General features: G+C 53.7%; 2 protein-coding genes across 2 annotated transcripts; one reads left to right on the forward strand and one right to left on the reverse strand.

Moving 5' to 3' along the window:
* Positions 1-937: 937 nt before the first annotated feature.
* Positions 938-5,818, forward strand: NCLIV_057910 (hypothetical protein; the record flags this gene model as incomplete). The annotated part of the gene is made up of 7 exons (XM_003885347.1): positions 938-1,516; positions 2,066-2,268; positions 3,128-3,215; positions 3,600-3,686; positions 4,243-4,376; positions 4,754-4,829; positions 5,417-5,818. The coding sequence occupies 7 exons, from the start codon at positions 938-940 to the stop codon at positions 5,816-5,818; spliced, it is 1,569 nt and encodes a 522-aa protein (XP_003885396.1).
* A 3,108-nt stretch (positions 5,819-8,926) lies between these two features.
* Positions 8,927-16,543, reverse strand: NCLIV_057920 (hypothetical protein; the record flags this gene model as incomplete). The annotated part of the gene is made up of 10 exons (XM_003885348.1): positions 8,927-9,057; positions 9,300-9,489; positions 9,949-10,178; positions 11,936-12,010; positions 13,225-13,357; positions 14,106-14,203; positions 14,767-14,828; positions 15,102-15,291; positions 15,639-15,779; positions 16,402-16,543. 10 exons carry the CDS (start codon positions 16,541-16,543, stop codon positions 8,927-8,929), a joined length of 1,392 nt encoding a protein of 463 aa, XP_003885397.1.
* Positions 16,544-20,884: the final 4,341 nt, after the last annotated feature.

Raw genomic sequence — 20,884 nt, forward strand, 5'->3', positions numbered from 1 at the left:
ACTCCGATCGGCGCGTGTCCTTCCCGCTCTCTCTCTCTCTCTCGCATCCGAGGGAGACAGAGAGGAGAGAGCTCGTGCAGAAAGGAGGGGTAGTTCCAGCGCGGCCTACAGGGGTTTTTCGCGTGTCGGATTGGCTTTCGTCCCCGCGTGTCGGTCTTCCCCCTTTTCACGGGGCGAAAACGCGTCGCCATCGGAACTCAGCTTTTCCACGCAGCAAGTCCGGCCTCCTCCCAGGCTCGGCTCTCCTGGTCGGACCGGCTCGCGCGCGAGAGAGTGCAGCGCGCTCTGGTGACGGCTCTCAGAGAGGGGCGCTTTTCCGAGTTGCGACTTGTGTGTCGTTCCTGACCCAGTGACTGGGAACGAACCAAGTGAGGTTCCGCGCAGGCTCGGTCGGGCGTGTGCAGGATCGCTCACCGTTCAATCGAAACACAGAGAGAGTGGACAAGGTCAAAGAGCGGGCAAGAAAAGGAAAGAAAAGGAAAGGAGGAAGCGCCAAAGTGAGGGAAAAAAGAGATCGTTTCTTTCCTCCGTTCCCGCGCACCTTTTCGAAAGCAAACGCATCGCGGCTTCTGTGTCTGAGTCTTCGTTCCCTGTTCACACCGTCTGTCTTTCGACGCGTCTCCCCCTTTTCTGACACAGTCTTTGCAGCGCCGCCATCCAGTTTCCCATTCTGTCGCGTTGTTCGCTTCACATCGTCTCGACCAAGAGAGGACTGTCTCTCCTTTACCCCAAAGGCTCGCCCTCTTGTCCTGTTCGTCACGGTCTCCTTTTCGTGTTCTCTGGATCTGTGTTGGCCTCTGTTTGTCTCTTGCTCTCGTCTTGTCAGTTTCCATCTTGTCTCTTTTCTTTGCAAGCGTCTCCTCGCTGCGCTGTCTAGAAACTCCTTGGGGGACTTGATCTCCGTCCACTCCGGCGAAGGAGAAACGTTTCGGCAGAGATGACGGCGAGGCGCCACGAGCCGCCGAACGCAAGTTGTGGAAACCTTGAATCGAAACTCCCCCATCTGCTGACCTCTCAGTCGCCTCTCTCCGAGAGCGAAGGCGCAGCCCTGCGCGCGAAACTCGCCAAGATGAAGGAGACAACCGCCGTTCTCTCCGGCAATCCCCTCGCCGAAGCCGAGAAGAGTCAAAAGGTGAAGGAGGAAAAGAAAACGAAGGAAGAGGAGAAGACGGCGAAGGAGGAGAAGACGGCGAAGGAGAAGAAGACGGCGAAAGAGGAGAAAGAGCCCGAAAAAGACACCAAGAAGGAGAGAGAGAGCCGGAAAGAGAGGAAAGAGAGGAAGGAGATCGAGAGCGAAACCGCCGAATCATGGCGCGCCGACGCGACCGCCTCGCCGAAAGGCCGCAAAGCCGGCGAGACACTGCCGGCCTCGCCTCACCTTGCATGGTTGTCTCCGAATGGTGATCCGAAGAAAGACAGGAAGAGCCTGCCGAAGAATGTGCCTTCGCCAGTTCTCGCAGCGCGCAAATTTGGAGGTCGAGAAAGAGGCGCCTTGCCAGGCAGGCAGTCGCACGGAGTAAGAAACCGGAACTAGAAAGAAAGGGAGGAGGGGAAGAACCGAGCGAGAAAGGGAATGACACAGTTTTCCGGACGCTGGTCTTCCTCTCTTCTATACCTTTGTGTGTGCAAATCTTGCCTATGCGTCATTTTCCTTTCTCCCGTCGCTCTCGCGGGTGCGCACGGCCTTTGCTTCTTCTACCTCCTGCACCATTCTCTCTCTGTCTGCGCGTGGTGTCCCCTCAAGCACTCTCCTCTCCGAGGGGATTTGCATGTCTCTCTTCTCTCTGGTGTCGCCCGACGCCTCGTGTCGCGTTCCCCCCGTTTCTGCGCTCCCTTCGTGGGTGTTCTCTCTCTTCTAGATCGCGGACCCGAATCTCGGCATGTGGGCACGCCGGCTCTACGAGCACTGCGTAGCGCCTCCACGCAGTTTTGCTCTCTTGCGTCGCCCGTTCCTTTCCTCTTCTCTTCCCACCTCGCTTCCTCACGAGCTCGTGTCCTCCCGGACAGCTCTTCGTGTCCCTCGAACCGCTCTTTTCGTTTCCGGATTGCGTCTTGGGCTCCGCAGCAAATCCGCGTGAAGAAGCAAAACGTCCCAGCTGGCGAGCATGCACTGGAGACCGGATGGCGCTTCTGGTACTACGACCCGAAGCAAGCAGTGATGGAGAATCTCCGAGACGCCACCCTCGCTGCCTTCCCCGAAACCACGCGAGTTTACGCTTCTCGCCTTCGCGGCCTCAACTGTTTCTCCACCGTCGAAGGCTTCTTCAGGTGCGCACCGCAGCGAACAGAGAAGACAGCTCATGCTTGCGTCCCTTCAACTTTGCCCTTATTTGCAGATGCATCTAGCGGGATCGATCTTTATCTCTGCAGATACGTCGCAGTCTTTGCATGCGAGAAACGGAGATAGTTTATGTATAAATACTTGTTAATATATGTATGTATGTATGTATGTATGTATGAATGTATGTATGTATTCATGTATAAATACCTGTCTATGTATGTATGTATTCATGGATAAATACCTATGTGTGTCTGTATTTATGTATAAATACTTGTCTATGTATATATATATATATATCAACATATATATATATATATATATATATGTGCATAAACAAGTATTTGTATAAAGCTGCATACGTTTGTATATAGGGTATGAGGTAAGCTGATATCGCCAGTTTCATGAATCGATGTAAGTGCGACGTGTATCGATGTCGCCTCATTGGCGCACGCATTTGTGTTCATGTGTTCTGTACCAGTTTTATTTCTGCGGTGCGCATGCATCGTGCATCGATAACTTCAGGTGTATGTGCGTATAGTTCGAGTTGTATGTGGCTTTTGGGCGTCGCTTGCTTTTCCTTCCTATGGTGCACGTCGATTTCGCTGCGCTCTCTGGGTTTTTCTGTGTCCACAAGTTCTCGAAATGGCTCACAGAAGTTGCTGGAGAAAGGCATGGTGGCGCGTGTGTGTGCCCCGTCACGTGTTTTCTTTAGACACCATATGTCATTATCCTAAAGATTATCGGGGTAGCCTGGGATCCTTCTACTGAGAAGGAAAGGGAGAGCTTGTCCCTGACGGTAGCGACGTGGGGAAATCTTGAGCCCAAAGATTCGCCTGTTTTTTTCAGATACATGCGCTGCCTTTCGCGGCCGTCTCAGCTGCCCGGCGAGTGTCTCTTGCAGCTTTTCCGAAAAGGCTGTTGGCCCCTCTGGGAGGTGAGCAAAAAATGGCTGCATGCGCCGCACCATTGTTCTCTTTCTCGTGACTTGATGCGTATATCCGGAGTCCCCCGAGCTGTGCCTTCTATCTCCACGTTCTCCCTGTCTTCAGGGTCGAGTCGAGGGGGGTTTTTCGCTTCCTTCTTTGCGCCTCTCGGGTCTCTAACGGGACATTAGACCGAACCTGCGATAGATAAATATATCTTGGATGATCCCTCTCCAGTATCAGTTCCACTCCGCACCGGTCTTTGCCCTCTGCGCTTCCCGAGCTGTCTGGCGTATCGCGGCTCTTCGGATTCCCTTTCTTTCCTCTGCTGCAATAACCTCTTTTGCGCCTTGAAACTCGCGTTTTCTTTCCACGTTTTCTCCTTTTCCCTTCAGTTTTTCCCCGGCGGCGGCAGCTGGAGTCTTCGCCTGAAAAAGCCTGGATGCTCGGCGCGGACTGTGGACGGCCTGTGGGAGACTCTGGTAGGAACACCCAGGCGCTCCCGTCTTTTCAAGATATTCACATAAAACATACACATCCATGAGCACCGTTATATATATATATGGTGTTCAGCTCATCGGAATCGAGATACCTAAATAATTTTATCGATATTCGGATTGGGCATGTGAATCAAGCTATATATATATATATATATATATATATATATATATGGATAGATAGGTCGATAGGCAAGCACGGGGAGACGCTGGAGCACCTCTCCATGTGTTCCGTGGATGTTTCAGCAGATTTATGTTGCTTACGTTTGTGCGTCTTTATGGCGGCCAACGCCTGGATGCAAGTCCCTCTTTTTCGGCTTTCCACTTCACGATGATCCCGTGTGCGTTTGGTGCCGAGTATAGTTAATGAGGTAACTAGGGTGGAACTCGAAAGAGTTGGGTGGCGTATATCAGTATCCCAAAGCTAATCAGAGTAGTCTGGGATCCTTTTTGCGATTTCCGTGTGCGTTTTCTCGCTTTCGCGCATTTCCTGCCTCTCTTCAGCTTTGCCCCGCGGTCCTCTCTCCATGTCTTTTCTCAGGTCTTGGCATGCATTGGTGAAGCCTTTGAAATGCCCGAAGTCGTGGGCGTCGTCGTGCAGTCCAAGCCGAAGGAGTTTGTCCTCTCGCTATGGATCGACACTTGCCCGAACGCGGAAGCACAAAAACGCATCGGGTAAATGCCGTTTTATCTCGAGAAGAAAGGCCCAGCTCCCTGCCTTGAGAACGCATATCTATTTCTACTTCTATTTCCTTCAGAATATAATAAATAATTATATAATTATCTATCTATATACATATATATGTGTGTGTATTCGTATAAATGTTTGTAGCTTTGTTCAGTGGGCACACAGATCAAATTGAAGTGCGGTGGCCTAGTTGACGCATATAGAGATTTTCTTTATTTGTGGAATAAACGTGTGTGCCGGACTGACGAGGGCGGCAACTAGATAGCGTAGATGCTCGGATGACATTGGTGTGCGCCTAGGAGTTTCAAAGGTTGTGTGTCCTTCGTCTCACCGGCGTGTATCTTTCGGGCTTCTCCGCTTGCAGCGAGAAGTTGGATCAGCTCTGCCGCATTCGGGGAAATCTCGCCTTCCAATTCAAGAGCTTTCAGATGGTCCTGAAGGTATGTGCACGGAACTTGGTGTTTTTTCTCCATGTCTCTTTTCGCGCGTGTATGTCTCGGATTGCGCTTCGGGATCTCTGCGGTTCGACCGTAGGCAACACCGTGCCGCCTGTACAAGCTCCAAAAGCTTCGAAGTCTTTCCTGATGATGTGGGAAAAAGATCCGCCAGGACAATCATCAACTCCCTCTGCCGTTGTGTGTTTTGTCTCGTCTTTTTCTCGCTCGCTTTGGCCCGGGGTGGCCGCTTGCTCATTATTGATCGCCGCGTGTCACGTACGTTCTGTTTCCACCTCTTCCTCTATCCTCTGTCTTGTTATTTCTCTCACTTCTTCCTTTTCTTTCTCTTTCCCTCTCTGTCTCGCTCTTACTCTCAGTTGTTACTTCTCTTTTTTGTGCTCTCACTTTCTCGCCTTTCACTCAACTTGTCTCCACTTGGAGAATCGCCACTGCGGTCGGACACTCTCTGCCTCTTCGTAATCTCCGGGCGTACTCAGTCTGATCATCTGCCCCGCGCGGAAACTGGGAAACGCAAACCTCAGCCTCGTGTCCGAGATCGCGTTTCTTCTGTGTCTTGCGCTTTGTCTCAGAACTGCGGCGCACCGCCCTCGCCTTCACCCCTGAAGACGCCGGCGGCCAGCCCCCCTCCGTCTCCGTTTCTTCTCGCAGCTTCGTTTGCGTCTTTCGGCTCTTCGGCGCTGTCCCCGGCAGTTCGCCCCGGTATTTTCTCTCTTTTGAAGGCGGGGGAGAAGCCCGCAGACCGTCTGGTCCTGGAACCGCGAGCGGAAGACGCACCGCCCGAGAAGGTGAAAGGAAAAGAAGACACCCACACGAAGGAGAAACGCGGCGAGGCCAAGACCGCGAACGTGAAAAGCGAAGCAAAAGAGGCGAGCGCTTCGGCCGCAGAAAGCGAGAAGAACGAGAAGACTGCACACAACGACGGAGGCGCGGCAGAGGAAGCTAAGCAGACAAAGGAGTCCCGTGATGCTTGAGAAAGTGGACGAGTCAAGACTTCCGGAAAAGAGGCTTGTGACGCCCACACAGGGTGGAAAGCTGAGGCGGCGGCGGAGAGACGGGGAAGAGAGAAGGGAAAAGGAGGGGGGGGCGAGGAGAGAAGAAAAAAAGGCAGAATTCGAGGAGACGGCCGAGAAAGAAAGGGACATGGAGATAGGAAACGCGTGGAAACGTGAAGACGCGACCGGAAGAGAAGGAGGCAGATACAACGGTGCGCTGTTTTTGGTGTTTGGGATCCTCTGCGCACGGCCGACAAACGCAGCCAGGAGCCGCAATCCGAAGTGAGGAGCGGATACTTTGAACCGGAAGGAATGAGACCAGAACCGCGAGGTTTCTGAGAGAAGTCCTGGCCTCGCGTGTGATGACAAAACGCGTAAATGCTCGTGCACATCCAATGTGTTGCTCTTTGTGCATTGCTTAACCGGGTTCATCAACGAGTCTGCAAATATAGGGTTCTCGCCTTGTCTCACGTTGCGCCTCCGCCTTTTCCCTCTGTGCTTGCGTGGGGAGCGCCGCGAGTGTGCGTCCCCACAGGTGCTTTGTTCTTGTACCGCCAGTGTGTCAGGCGCTACCAATTGTGCAGTGTGTCACGTTCACGCTCATTTGTTCGGCTTGTCGATGTTCGCGCACCCCCGGCTCGCATTTTTCCTACACCCGCCGCTCTGGCTGTTTGCGGTCCTCAAAGACATGTCTCTCATCGTTTGTCCAGCAGGGGGGACTGTCTCCGCAAAGGCACTCTTTTTCGGGCGCAGTCGCTGCTGCGCTTGGGCTCCAGTCCGGCGTGGGCGAGACCCGGTGGAGGCCGGTCGAGAATCGATGTTGTGGCTTTTGGAAAGCGCGACGGCGTTTTTACTTTTTACTTTCTGTCGCGTGTGTCATCGAGATACACTGACCCCGCCAACGCACGCAGCCTGGCGAGTTTTGTTTCGTCTTTGGAATGCGCGAAGGAAACGCGACGCGCCGCGCGTTCTACCGAGCGGCGATGTTGTCTCGACGGCGCGCGAAGTCGGACAAGGCCGTTGTCCCTCCTTCGAGCTGTCGGATGTTTGTTTGTCCCTGCTTCGTCAGACCTCACCTTTCCCACCTGTGTCCTCTCGCCCTAGCTTCTCTCTGACAAATCGTCTTGTCAATGCTTATCGAGGCCGGTTGCGGCGACTATGGCGCACCGCCTGTTCTGTTCTCTCGCGTTTTTTTGTGAGGTAGCAATGCATGCAAACCCTTGTGGCCCCGGCAACGCGTCGTTTCGCCAGGAAACTCCAAACGAACTCGAAAGCGGCGCGCGTCTGTGCGACTCCGCGAACACGCCCATCTCAAACGCTCTCTCCCTCGCTTCAGAGCGGGAACCTTCTGTGTGGCCATCTTGGTTTCGATCGGAATACCTTCGGACGGGGTCAGAGGTGACAGAAAAACCCCGCTCTTCCCAAAATGCCATACCTAGGTGTATAGGCGCATTACTGCGGAGGGTCAGCTCGTGAGAAATTGCGATCTCTCTCGGCGCAGAGAAGCGTCAACGTCGGCATGCCCAGCTCTCTCACGTGGCCTCGACATACAGATATTAGTTATATATATATATATATATATATATATATATATATACATATACATATACATATAAGATGCATACAGACACGTACATGATGATACATCTTACAAAAGGTATAAACTGAGATGCAGGTTTGTGTACTGATCAGCCTGCTCACGCAAAACCAGGTTGCCGAGTGTGCTTCTGGACACAGAGATGTATGCATCGGTAACAGCAAAAGTCAGACACGCCCGTGGGATATGTGCACACATCCGCGTCCTTGGTAGGGATCCCCTCATGCAGCGAACCGGGCAGCGTTGCCCCGATCGGAGATGCACGGCAAACTCGCGCGAAATCAGGCAGCGAAAGTCTTTGAAAGTCTTGCGGGTGAAACTCGCCGAGCCCAGCTCTGTGCTCACTCGGCGGCGGGGGATTTTGAGGCCGTGGCGACGAGTGGTAGTCGCTCATTAAGGACACTTCCATCTCCGAAACGGGAAGGAGCGATTTCGACAAAAACTCCGACAAGACTGGGGACGAGAGAGCCGAACAACGCACCACGCGGAGAGGAAGTGAGACGAGTACCAAAAAAGCGCACACTTCTCCCGATTACAGAAGGCACGAATGTCGCCGTGGTCTCCACTTTCGAATCGCTTCCTCCGCAGAGCCCGAGGGAGGCGCGCTACGGAGAGATTCTCCACCTTTTCAGCGGACCTTGAGGGATGGGCAGAGAACGCGGTTTCCGAGGGAAAAGCTGAATGGCACGTGCGGTTGATCGCCTCAGAAGACAGGTATCATCCGCTGGCATGCGGTGGCGGTGTTCCAGCGGGGGAAAGTGGAGACAGAGAAAATGGTGTCGGAAAACGAGAGCTGCTCGGGGCGGAAGCGAAGTCCCCCGTGCATGCGGAGTAGTCCGCACGCAGCCCAGCCAGAACCGGCAAAGCAAAAGCGTTTGCGCAAGAAGGGGAAATGCGGACAGTGTCCAGACAAGAAGATCCAAATGTCGTTAGAGTTTAAGGCAAAATGATCCGGAAGTCTGATGCGTTTTACGACCCAGAGTTCCACACGTCTGTAGCGTTTTGAGACAAGCAGCGCCGTACGCTTGTACGTTTGTGTATAGGTTTTAAGGCCAGACGTTCCAGAAGTCTGTGTAGAGTTACTAAACAGAGAACCAGGAGTCAAAAAAAAATCCTGCATATGTGGCGAGCTCTGCCAGAATCCCCCCTGTGGCGCTTTCCTCTGGAGGCCCTTTCGCCCCTTCCTTTCCTCGCCAATCCTCCCCTCGAGTCTTTAAACGCTCAGCTCTCTCTCTCGCATACAGGAAGGGGGGTGAATCCCTGGTGAGGCAACCTGTCCTCACTTATCGCGTTTCAAAGTTTAAGAAACGTCTGCGCAACTGAGAAGCCCGACAGCCTTGTGCGTAGTAGAGATACACACACCAGGACAGCGCGCAAGCGGCAGCGATGGTCTCTATCGAGACACCGGGCCGACTCCTCCGTCGCAAACAAAAGTCGGCGAGAGGCAATCCCTCTGTTAGGTATGCCAGCGAGGCTGTGCAGAACGCCGACTACGTTTGCGGTTCGTCGTCGCCGACAACAGAAGACTGAGTAGACAGCATGACTTCCTCGTACATCTGCTGATGCGCGTTCGGCCCCTTCGTGGGGATCTGCGCCCGAGGGCTGTGAAGCCGCCGCGCAGCTGTGGAGAACGCATGCATTGAAACAGGGAGAACAGGGAGAACCGACCGGATCTTAAAACAAGTAACGAGCGAGAGTATGAGGAAGCAAGAGAGAAAAATCTGCACGGCTGTCCAGACCGATCTCCCAGCTTCGACGGCGACACGCATCTGTGGAAGAAGTGGATACGTGTTGCCAGTGGTCTGTTTCACACTTTGCTCTTTTCGCAAACATAGTCGTCAGTTGCGCGTGTTGTCGACTTACTCGATAAATCCACTCGAGGAGTTGTGGATGCAGACGGCCGACGCGATTTTCTGCCTGACTTCCGCGGAGATTTTGCACATGGTGCGCCTTCCTCGTCGCCTTCGCCCTCCCGGCCTTTCTTCTTCTCCTGGCGCTCTCTGCCTTTCCGATCCGGCACGCGCGTCGAACACGTCTCGCGATAAGCGCGAAGCTGAAGAGAGCAAAGGCGAACAAACCATTTGCACAAGTATATGCGTAGCCACCTGCATGTACAAACATGGAGCTACACACGAGGCGACCTGAACAACGGGAACAGTGGGGATACACCAGCCGGGCGGGAAAGCGGTTGCCGGTTGACTCTGGGCGCGTCGAGGCGCGAGGAGGTATTCCGAAACGAGACGCGTCTCAGAAGGCCAAACCCGGCGCATGCTGCAGGAACTTCCCGCCATTCGAGATGCGTGCGTGAAGCTGCAACTGGACCACGGGACGACCGATGAAACGCATCGAATCGCAACGCCACATACATTGACATTTCCGTGCGAGCTTCATCTTTTCACTTCATGTCGGCATGCAACGCCGTGATCCGTTTCTCCCCGCGGAAGCTCCGCAGCCCTGCAGATCGTCGCTTAACCGACGAAACCGGTCTCAACCTCCACAAACATCTGCTCACCTTCTCGATGAATTCGTACAGACCATCTGACCACAAGTTCCTGTCTCTGTCGACTCGGCGAAAGAAGACATCGTGCTGGGTATCTTTGTCGTGGTAACGAACATAAAAGACGTTTCGGTCCTTTCGATCCGGCAGCACGAGGCTGATGGCGAGAAACGGAATGCTCCCCTCCTTCTCCTTGCCTTCCTTGCATGCCGCAGCACTCTCCCAATAGCACCACTCCCACCGATCTGCAGACCAACGAGAAAGACGCGCACCACGTGCACGCGAATACAAACTCGAAAGGGGCGAAATCGCAGAGGCTGACACCAGGCTAAGACCAGCAAGACGGGGCACGGTCACTTTGCGAAACCACTGTGGGAAAGCGGAGAGAGGACAGGGGAGAGAGAGAGTCGAAACCATTGTGAGGGGCGAGCGTGGAACACGTGGACTAGTTGGCGAGAAACGAGTAAACGGAGGAACTCACGGAAGAGCCACGCCAGAGGACGCACACACCAGGAACGGAACCACGAGGCCAGGAGACGAAACGGGCTGCATGAATATGCGAGCGACTATGAGACACGTAGAGATGAAGTGATGCAGCGCATGCAGGCGACGCGAGGGAGCGAAAACGGACGCCCTGAGGCTCCAAGGCAGGAGGCCCGACGGCGAGAGGAAGAGTGGTAACTGGAAGATGAAAAGCGAGGGCGAGAGGCGAACGAGCAGGAAGAGATTTTTACATCAGAATTCGACAGCCGCACGGACGGATGCAGCGGGAGAGACATACACACTTCTGCAGCGAGCGAAAGGACCAATAACAGCCGGAAACGGAAGGACGCCATGAAATGAAACGGCTCGAGAGCGACAGCACGGAATGTTACATGATGGGCGCGAACATTCACAAAGGACAGCAAACCCCCGAAAGACGTCACTGGCCGATGAGCCGAGGCGACGCCGAACGTGAACACAAACAGAGGGAGGACGACATACAAGAGAAAGAACCCGGAGTTAAATCTGAGAGAACGAGCGAGGGAAACGAGAAGTGTCGAGAGCGATGCGACACTCTTAAAGCTTCTTTGTACTTCGATCTGGACGTGGCTAGTCACCCCATCGTACACGCACTGCTATATATCGAGATATGAACACTCACGTATATATATATATATATATATAGAGAGAGAGAGAGAGAAAGAGGGAGACAGGGAGAGAGAGGGAGAGAGAGAGACATCGAAACAGAGGCATCAGTGCAAAGGTTCAGATATACGCTCATATTCATCAACTGGTGGACATTCAGGATTTTTAGTATGTAAAAGGATTAATAACACAAACATCTTCATATATGAGCACATCTATATATATGCATACAGGGATCAGCATGACTCTCCGTTTCGTGAACTCGTAGCATTTTTGAAAGGAATGGGGTCCGGTGCCTTGGCTGTGAACTGGCGTGAGTATTTGTGATATATGTGCGGAACGAAAGAATTCCTCTACCTACTCCCCCGCGGCCTGCTCTCACAGAGTGCTCTGGGTCAAAGACCGATGAATCTTTCTGTAGCTTCTTCCTTCCCTTTTACGGCCGTTTCGCGGTCACGGTTCAACCACCGGGCAGATCCCCCGCCACACATACCACCGCGAAAAGGAGATAAAGCTTGGGGGCCATAACGCGACACGGGGAAGACGCATGCACGAGAGCGGACGGACGAGCAGGAAGGCTTTCCGTTTCATTATCTGGGTCATCCCGGACGTTCCGCATGCCGATGGCAATGGAAAGGAAAGCCATCACGGCGGCAGACGATCCTTCCGATAATCCGTCTTTTCCAGAGACGAGAGGAGACACAGGGACACGAGGAGACACAGCGACCTGAGAAGAGTGGGAGGCGCGTGTGAGACGAGAGACACAGACGGCGAGAATCGAGCATGCACCCGCCTTCGACGCGCGTCCCACGATCCAGAGACGACAGACAGGGAGATCTACGTTTCCGGTTGGGAAATCTGGAATCACTTTCACCTGTCTTAACTTCGACCGCCTTGAAGTAGAGCTCTGTCCATGTTCCCTGGCTGGCCGTGAAGCGGTCGAGAACGCCTTCCAGCACACGTGAGACGCATGCAAACAGTTGCTTATGTCTATGTGTGCTTATATTCTCAGGGACGCACGAAGCAGTAACCCGCGTAACGGCTTGTGACTCCGGACAGCGCACGAGGAAACCCCTCGAACCGAAAGAAGACCAAGAACCACAAACGTTCTACGCGTTGCGTGTCGCGTACGGCTCCCAAAGCTTCCAAAGAAGTGGAGACCAGACGATGAGCAGTTGTCCGGGCGCATGCAAAGCTACCGGCTTAGACCGAATCCTCCATCTACTTGTCTCTTTCATATACATGAGAGGGATATGTACATATACACAGACTGCGAACCAACAGCGGATGAGAGCGAGGCCTCCTTTTCCCGCCCTGGAAGCACCTGGAATCTTGGGCCACACGAAAGCGCCCCACGACCTTGCACGAACCGTGCAGCGCTCCCTGCTTCTTTTTGACAAGCCTCTTTTGCGCAGACTCAGAAACATTAACGGTGTAGCGCATGCAAACAGGACGCGATGCTACACGCGAGCTGAGACAGAAGGAGTGCATGCATGCACCGTGAGGCACTGCGTAGGTCCAGCACCATAAAAAACTTCCAAAGAGACCGATCTCTCGACAGCAATTGACGTGCTTCGTGTCTGGGGTCGCCCGTGGAGGCGCGACCGTGACGATCGCTTACGTATGCCTTTAAGTAGATGTTGATACAAATATATACGCGTGTAACGACCTGTGGAATGGATATCTGGAGATCTACGTATGGGAATCTGAGGAAATGTCAGGATGAGGATGGCGTGTGTCCGGGTTTTTACGGATTTCGTGGGCTCGGGGATTTGGGTAGCGATCGTCACCGTCTCTACCTTCCTCGCAACTCACCCCGCTTCGATCTCTCATCGCAAGGCGACACACGGCACGTCAGAAACGCAACGACAGAAGAAAACAAACCTTTACACCAAATGCATTTATATATCTGTATGCACATATACATATACACATATGTATACATATACATACAAATATAGAGAAACATTTAAATGGTAAGGATACACCGAGGGTTGAATGGCGGCAGGACCGCAGAGGAGTCAGAGGAGAGTGACAGTGCAAAGCCGAGAAGGCGCAGTTCACAGAATCCCCAAAAGAGGCGGGACGTTCGGGAGAGGCGAGCGCGACAGCGAGGACGTGTTCGACAAAGCAGCCCTCTTGCTTGAGGGAGGGGCAAGTTACCTGGTTTCACTTCGACGGCCTTGTAGTAGAACTCCATGCAGGCGTTTCTGCCTCGGCTGAGCCACTCCAAAGGGCCTTCCAGCACCCGCGAGAAAAACGTCAAGCGTTCCTTTTGAGACATCTTGCTCAAGTCCTGCGCACACACAGCGCGTTCGCATCTCGCAAAGGTGAAAGGAACCCGCAAAGCGACTGAGCACGTGCAAATGCACCCGTGAACAAACGAAGACTGACCCGGGCGTGCATCCACATATATTCATGGAGACGCAGGAATATCACCTCGTACAGGGTTTGCCCCCCCACGGGTTGGAAACTCAACAAGGGATGCGCGTCGATGGAGAACAAAACACAGGCGCGACTCTTGTCGCATGAGAAAGGCACACGCTCCGTGTCCAATATGCATTGAGGAACGCGCCGAGGGGCTGCAGGTCGGGAGTTTTTTTTTTGAAGAGAATTCATCTGTTCCACGGTGTGTCCTCACAGGCAGGTGAGTCACCAGCGCGGTCGAGCAGATGCTAATTCAGAGACGGGAAAAACTACCAGAAAGAACAACGCCCGCAAAGGGCCAGACTCAGAATGCATCGCATGTACCTACAGCACTGCTGATCGTCGTGCCTACCATACATTCATCTGCATTCATAGAGAGACCGACACGGAGACCCATAGATACAGAAATAGACGCATAGACCCTCAAAGCAATAGGCGCGAAGATGAACCGTGAAATACATGTAGATATATATATATATATATACATATGGCATCGGCATATGAACCCAGAGACGCAGAGAAATCTGCCCGGACGCATCTGTACGGATAAGACAAAGGGAATGTGGAGTCAGAAAGCAGGGTCGGTGAAAGAAGCATGTCCATCGATCGGCTCTCACCAGCTTGAGCTCTTCGCCCTTTTCGTCAGCCTCCTGCTGGGCAATCAGCATGGCCTGTTGAACGAGAGGCGACTGGTTGGTCGGCAGATTAGCGTCCACTGAGGCGACAGAGCAACACAAAAGCAAAGCGCAGTCCCCTGCGTCAGGGCGTGACTCGAGAGTTCACGTTCCTACCCCTGCGCTCCTCTCGGAGTCCCAAAGACGGAGGCAGCCAAGGCCGTACGCTCCCGGCACCCTCTGCACTGCCCCAGGGATTCAAGTGGGCACACAGAAAAAGAAACCCACACACACACACGTATGTGCTTACATACAAAGCGATATATAGATATATACACATACATGTATATATGTAGTTAGATACGGCGCATTCGCCGGCATGACCGCAGAGGGCGAGAGAGACTGTCACGCATGCTGGTCTACTGGGGGGTTATTCGGGGGCCTGTTGAGGAAACCAGTGGGTGTGAATATACGGGTAGGGTCACATGTACCGCGTTTATTCTCTTTGAACAGGAAAACAGCCTGTCTGCTTCAAGAGAGACGGCGGCGGAAACCTCCGTTTTTTTAAGCGGAAAGGATGAGTCGCCTAAGGCTGTCGAGTGGGGCTGAAGGAACGGGAGACTCGCAACTCGATTGGCTGTATTTTCAGTCCAGGAAAACGTACTCCGGTGTAAGGAGAGATTGATTCGAGGATTCGACTTCCCATTCTCGACCTTCATAGGGTACCTACACACGAGAAAAAGAGCGCAGCCAAACGCAAAGCGCATGTATGTGTATACATAAAAACGAAGAACTCAAACGTCGTTCGCTCCCTGCAGGCAAAACCAGACGCACCCCATAAACAGGGGACAGGACGGATCTATTGTTGAGATCCCGGGATATATATATATATATATATCTTACAACGCTTGAGAGTGCATAAACATATGCCGAATACGGACCGAGTAGGGGACGCTTCATGAGGAAAAACATGCTCTCTCCTTCAGATGCGCAACTCACCACGTTCGTTGGGGGAACTTCTTGTCGATCATATCCTCCTTGACTTTCAACACGAGATTGGCTAAGCGAGTCGTCTTCAACATGCCTTTTTTGAAGAGACTGAGCTTCATCTCTTTGTCCACCTGTCGGATGTGGACCATAAGCCGCTCTTCGAGTATGACGCGCTGATTCTGTCCCTTGGTCTTCACCACTGACAGTCACAATCGCAGGGAAAACAGGGAGCAAACGGTTTTCGTCCGCAGAGGGTATCGTTCGCCATGGCAGAAGGAACGCTGGACAGAAACCCAGGAAAACCATGCGGAAAAAGACAAGCGAGGACCTTGGCCGTGTTTCCCTGAGGAATGGCCGCGAGAAAGCAGAGACGGTGGCGACGGGACAGCGCCGCAGCAATCCAAGTATCATGATGGCCACGAAAGTCTCAGTAGACCTTGGATTCGTTGTATGAAGGCATCCGAAGTCTATACCGGTTGTCTAATCCGCTGAGAGCGGGCGCAAAGACACGTGCAAGACACACTTTTAGGTGCATTATTGCTCTACCTTGAGATGTTGTGCTCCATCTTCCCGCCTCGACCGTGACGAAGAGAGAGCTCGACTTCGGGACGCGATCCAGTTCGTGGATTTCCACGAGAAGGTTGAACTTCTGGTGGTCGTGGAGTCCCAAATAAAAAAACAGAGAACCTGCAGGGAACCGTACACCCCCCAAACACGCGTCGACAGGCCGAGACAGTCTAGAGAGCTATTTCCCCGCACGAGGAGGCAGCTTAAGAAAAGGCCCACGAAGGAAGAGAAACACAATCGGCGAGGGGGGAGATCGCAGTTCCGGCCCCAGGCGTGTGACGGCGCTGGTGGTTGAGCATCTGACGCGTGCAGATGGAGCGCAGTGCGCTGACGTTTAAAGCACCTGTGCTTGAACCACACTGCCTTGTGGAGCGTGCATTTGCATTCTTTTGGTGATCTTATGCGTTCACACGCTTATATTGCGAACCGAATAAAGGAATGCTCCAAGTTCCCTCTGGCTGCTTCTGTTTCGCAGACTCGATGCGGACGGGTCTCGTCGACGAGGCAGGCACAGGGACAGTTTTCTACTGAGCTACTGTGAACAGCGGAGAAAACGGACAGGGACGCATGCGGTCGGGGCCACAGAAAGAGAAGCTTCACGCGCGGTTAACGGGAACATGGAGGTCGCGGGTGAGGCGCCCCGACCGGAGAGAGAGCGAGGGTCTCTCGGAAGAATCAAGGCGCCGGGCACGGAAAGATCCCACGACCAGCGTGTACGAGAGAAAACACTCAGAGGGCGTACCTAGGCAGCCGCACTCTGTGGGGTGCGGCATTCCCTTTGTCATGTGTCGGAAACAGGAATCGACGATACCGCAGCATGCGCCTCCAACAGCCTTTGCCCCCACGCCGGCGGCGCCGCCGACAAGGCGCAAGGCGAGCGCCATAGCTGGCGAGACAAAGGGCTCCGCGAAGGGAAACGGGAAGGAAGATTTGAGGGCCAAACGGGGGAAGACGCCGAGAATCAAGCGTCCACACGCCGGCGGGCGACTCAGAGACCGACGGAGAAAACGAGGAAACGGACAAAACGAAGAAGCCCGAGGTTTAGAACGGACGTGAAAAAGTGAACAGCCCTTCGAAGGGGCCACCGACATGAAGACGAGAACGAAATGGTCCGTTTCGAAGAATACGAGGAGGACGTCAAAACATAAATCTGCGATACATGAAAGAGACAATCTGAGCGATGGAATACGAGGTGGTAGAGCGGCTTCACAAAAGTTGAGGAAGGAGAAAGGGAAGAAAAGGAACTGTAATGAATGTTGAGAAGCCTGACGGCGGGAGGGGATCACTCACGCGGCGACTGTAGAACCGGTGGAGCGCGAATCAGAAAAGGGAACAGCAGAGGGGAGACAGACAGTTGTGGAAGGGTCCGCCGCGTCAGGCGAGAGACCGGGCAGTGTTGGACATCCGTTTCCTTATCTCGTGCTCCTGGCAGAGGCAGGTCAGACGAGGCGGCTGTGTTCCCCGACATATTTCCGACTGTTCCGAGTAGATTTAAACAGCGAAACGAAGGACAGAAAAGACGAGAGACTCAATAACTCCGCGGTGTGCCACGGGCGCGCCCGCGCGCGGCCCCAGCGCTGGAAACAAAGAGGCAGGCGGTTGCTGAACCTCTTGTCAATGAAGTTTGGCAGAGCCTTCTTCAGCGTATGACAGCCATGCTTACGTTGAATTGCGCCGAAATAACGCACGAATTTATGACTGGAGAGCCGCTGTGGACGGGCGCCGGCTTTTGCGGTCGAGCGGAGGGATTCAGTCAAAAACCGCTAGAGACGAAAGACGAGGGGACAGCTCCTCCCGCCTTAGGACAAGGACTGTTTCTTGGGCAAACTGAGAAAGACGCAGAAGAGGAGAGGGAGCTTTCACTCAAGAGGGTGCCAGGGCACCGGACGTGAAGCGTCGACGGAGAGTGGTGTGCCGAACGGGTTCTGGCCTGTCCGGGTCGTGTTGGTTGCGCCTCCACGAAGGACACGAGGATTCTTTCTGCTCGAACCCACGAAGTCCCCGACTGAAACACGACTCAAGAGGAAACGATTCCTGCTCATGAACCAGGAGCTGCCCTGTACTTCCACAACCCGCTGGGTCCAGCCGGGGCACGTGCCGTCGCCAGCGAGTCGACGGCTGCAATATGAAAAAGGCAAAGTGCAGAGGGGACTGGAGCCATGCTGAACGGCTCCTGAAGAGGACCGAGACGCAACCGTTAATGGGAAAACCCCCAGAAAAAAGCGAGAAGGATCACCACTGCATTGCAACCCCTAGGTAAACGCAGATTGCTGGAGTGGCAAGATGTCCTCGCTCCCAGGCGCACTCTGGCCAGCCGCTGGTTCGGTGTGCGAGGAGCTGACGGTGAGGGTATGCTGAGGAAACGAGGGAACCTCCAGCGATCTTTTCACGGGAGACGATTTTTCGTGTTTGTGGACGCTCCACAAGGATATAACTTTCCAGAGTTTAAGAGACGGCGTGCCGCATGCACTTGAAGAGACGAGGACGTTCGAACTCACACCGAGCGCGGAGCTAGCGGCGCTGGGGACCCGGTTTGCTTGCTATCGCGGGATCTCCCTGTTGCGAGACATTCCCCAACAAAGTCGGCAAAACTGCACGCTGTCAACTAGGACCAAACCGCTTACTGTCCAGAAAATTCGCGACGGCATACAGATTCAACCGGGCGCTCTCCCGGCGCCGATGGAGTGTTTTGAAAAGAAAAAGCCTCCGGAGCGGCACGTGGGCGACCGGCGAGCGGCAAGACAATGTGCCTTCACAGCGACGGCTCTGGCGAGTCACTCCTTCTTTCGCCGGTCTTTCAGAATCGTTCATGAGGTCTGCAACAAAAAGAAGCAGGAGCCTTGATTGGCAAGGAAGGTCACAGAGGAAGGGCCGTGGCTACGGTTCCGCGTTCTCCCGACGGAACCACTGGTCCAGGAGGCTTCCTCGGAAGGAAATCGCGGTGCTGGAGGCGACGGTTTCCATTGAGACGTGGCTACAGAAAATAGAGTCAAAATAGACTAGGTTTTCATATTTTCGCCTTCCCGTCACCGGGGTTCACCGGTGCACAGAAGCCGCGGGGAAACGCACACTTTGATATATGTGCATCTTCGAGGAAGAATACGTCAGACCTACGGCCGATTGCCGCAGGATAGATGAGTTGTTTTGGCGACACTCGGAGCGCCATCTCGTTCATTTTAGGTTACCTCCGATCTCCTGTCGGCACAGAAGCGCCTGACGTCCGAACCGCGTCGCCTTTTCAAGATGTGCTTCCACCCAGAACCAGGCAACGGAGAGCAGCACTTCATACCTGAGCGCCTGTCCAGAGGCGGTGTACGACTGTACGGAAAAGGAGGATGGGAAAACCGCACAGTTTCTTCTCGGAGTGTTCAGAAATAGGCTGTCACCGTTTCCTGCACTGTTTTTGCGCTGCCGCGTGCCTGCGGGCGTCCTTATATTCTAGGTTGCGGGTCTGACCGTTATGGCTTGTTCCACTTGATTGCAGACACACTCCACTTCCGACTATTTACAGGCGAACCGTAAGGATATCACGTGGACGTTAGTACCTGCCAGAATCAGATTCGACACCCCCCTGGTTTTCCTCTGGTGATACGCTGCATTCCCCCACGTGAATCCCAAACCTGTGGTGATACACTGCATTCCCTTCACTCCCTCACGTGAATCCCAACCCTCTGGTGATACGCTGCATTCCCTCAAATGAATGCCGTATTTCTGCGTCCCGATGAACTCAAGATGAAGGTCCCTTGGGCGCTGCCGCCGAGGGTTTCGAAGTCTGGTCTCTCACCCACAGAGTGCTTCGATGGCAAAGCCTCTCTTCTGCGAGTGTTCCCTCAGGCCTGCGTCCTTCTGGAGGAAAAGTGTTTCGGCCGTCACTCGCACAGCCTTATGGTGTCTTTAGAGCTACGCGTTTGAATCGCGGAATGATTTCTACAGTCTTACTTCTGCTGCCTCAGCAAGCAGGCAATCCGATAGGAAATCATGCATTCCGTGCATCTTGTGTCCCGGACTCCGCAAAAACTGTGTGGTTCTTGGGCACTGCTGTGGAGGATCTGGATCCACGAAGTGCCGTTACCCCCGGGAGTGACGAAGCCGAACCCTGTCTTGGCGAACCGCAATTGTCACTATCTAGGAACTCCGTTGCCTGCCTCGGTACGGGGCCATGTGGGCACTGCGCGAGAGACGAGAAGCGATTCGTACCTTAGCACGCAGCTGAAAATGGACTCGCCTCGACCGCATGTCGCGCAACCGTCTCAGCAGCGGTTTGCGGGTTCTGAGGTACTCTCTAGCGGGTTTGACGGCAACCTTTTGCAATAGGGAAACCAATCGGCGGGTCGGCGTGCTTACAGATCGCCACCACGAGCATATGGTTTCGTGAGGCTTGCCCAGTACGGTAGGAATGCTAACACTGGTAGCTGTAGAGTCCATGCTGAACCTGGAGGTCACCTTGTGTTGGGCATCGACAACGACACTTTTTTCGTGGGGAAGCCATGGGTCCGCTGGGGAATTCGCGCAGTCAGGATACTGAATATGACTCCAGTTATGAGATAGAGGCAACCAAGTTCTTTATGACTGCTGTACACCAGTGCCCACTGGACTGAGAATTGCTTCGCTGGCCCACCCCTGGCAACTCTCTCCTGACTTATCTGCTCATCAGTCAATGATCGCGATACGCTTACCTCCGGTTGACGTATACACGTACCAAAGCTATTTCTAAGCTTGCGCGTCCGTTTGGGAAACGATACTGCTCTTTCACGGGTTCCATCGACTCGGCTAACGGAATACGATTTTTTTTACCGGTGGGAATCAGGTTCTGAAAATAACAGTCCCGTCAACCAATGCTCTGGGTTACCCCCGAAACGTGCCCGGTTAGACGAACTTTTAGGAATCGGTGTATGAGGAAGGTGGGCGTCAGGTTTTCGGAATTGTTTTGGTTCCGCCTCCAGAGCATCAGTTGCCGTTCTACTACTCAACGGCGGCAGCCCCTGTGCCGATCACCTCCAAGCGGCCTCTCGCTTTCTCCAGTTCCACGCATCGGCAATCCACGCAACTTAGCAGGCAGGGGAAACTCTAGGCAGTCCGCTAGGATGTATTTTGGACGCACCTCACAACCCCCTCCGTCGGGAGGTAACTCTATCTTACATCCGTTTCGTCCTGAAGGGCGTGTGACATGCGTCACCCGGCGCCGCCTTTTTAGACCTTTGCTGGGGTGTTAAGCATGGATTACT

Source organism: Neospora caninum, chromosome XI, assembly GCF_000208865.1.
Source record: "Neospora caninum Liverpool complete genome, chromosome XI".
NCBI lineage: Eukaryota > Apicomplexa > Conoidasida > Eucoccidiorida > Sarcocystidae > Neospora > Neospora caninum.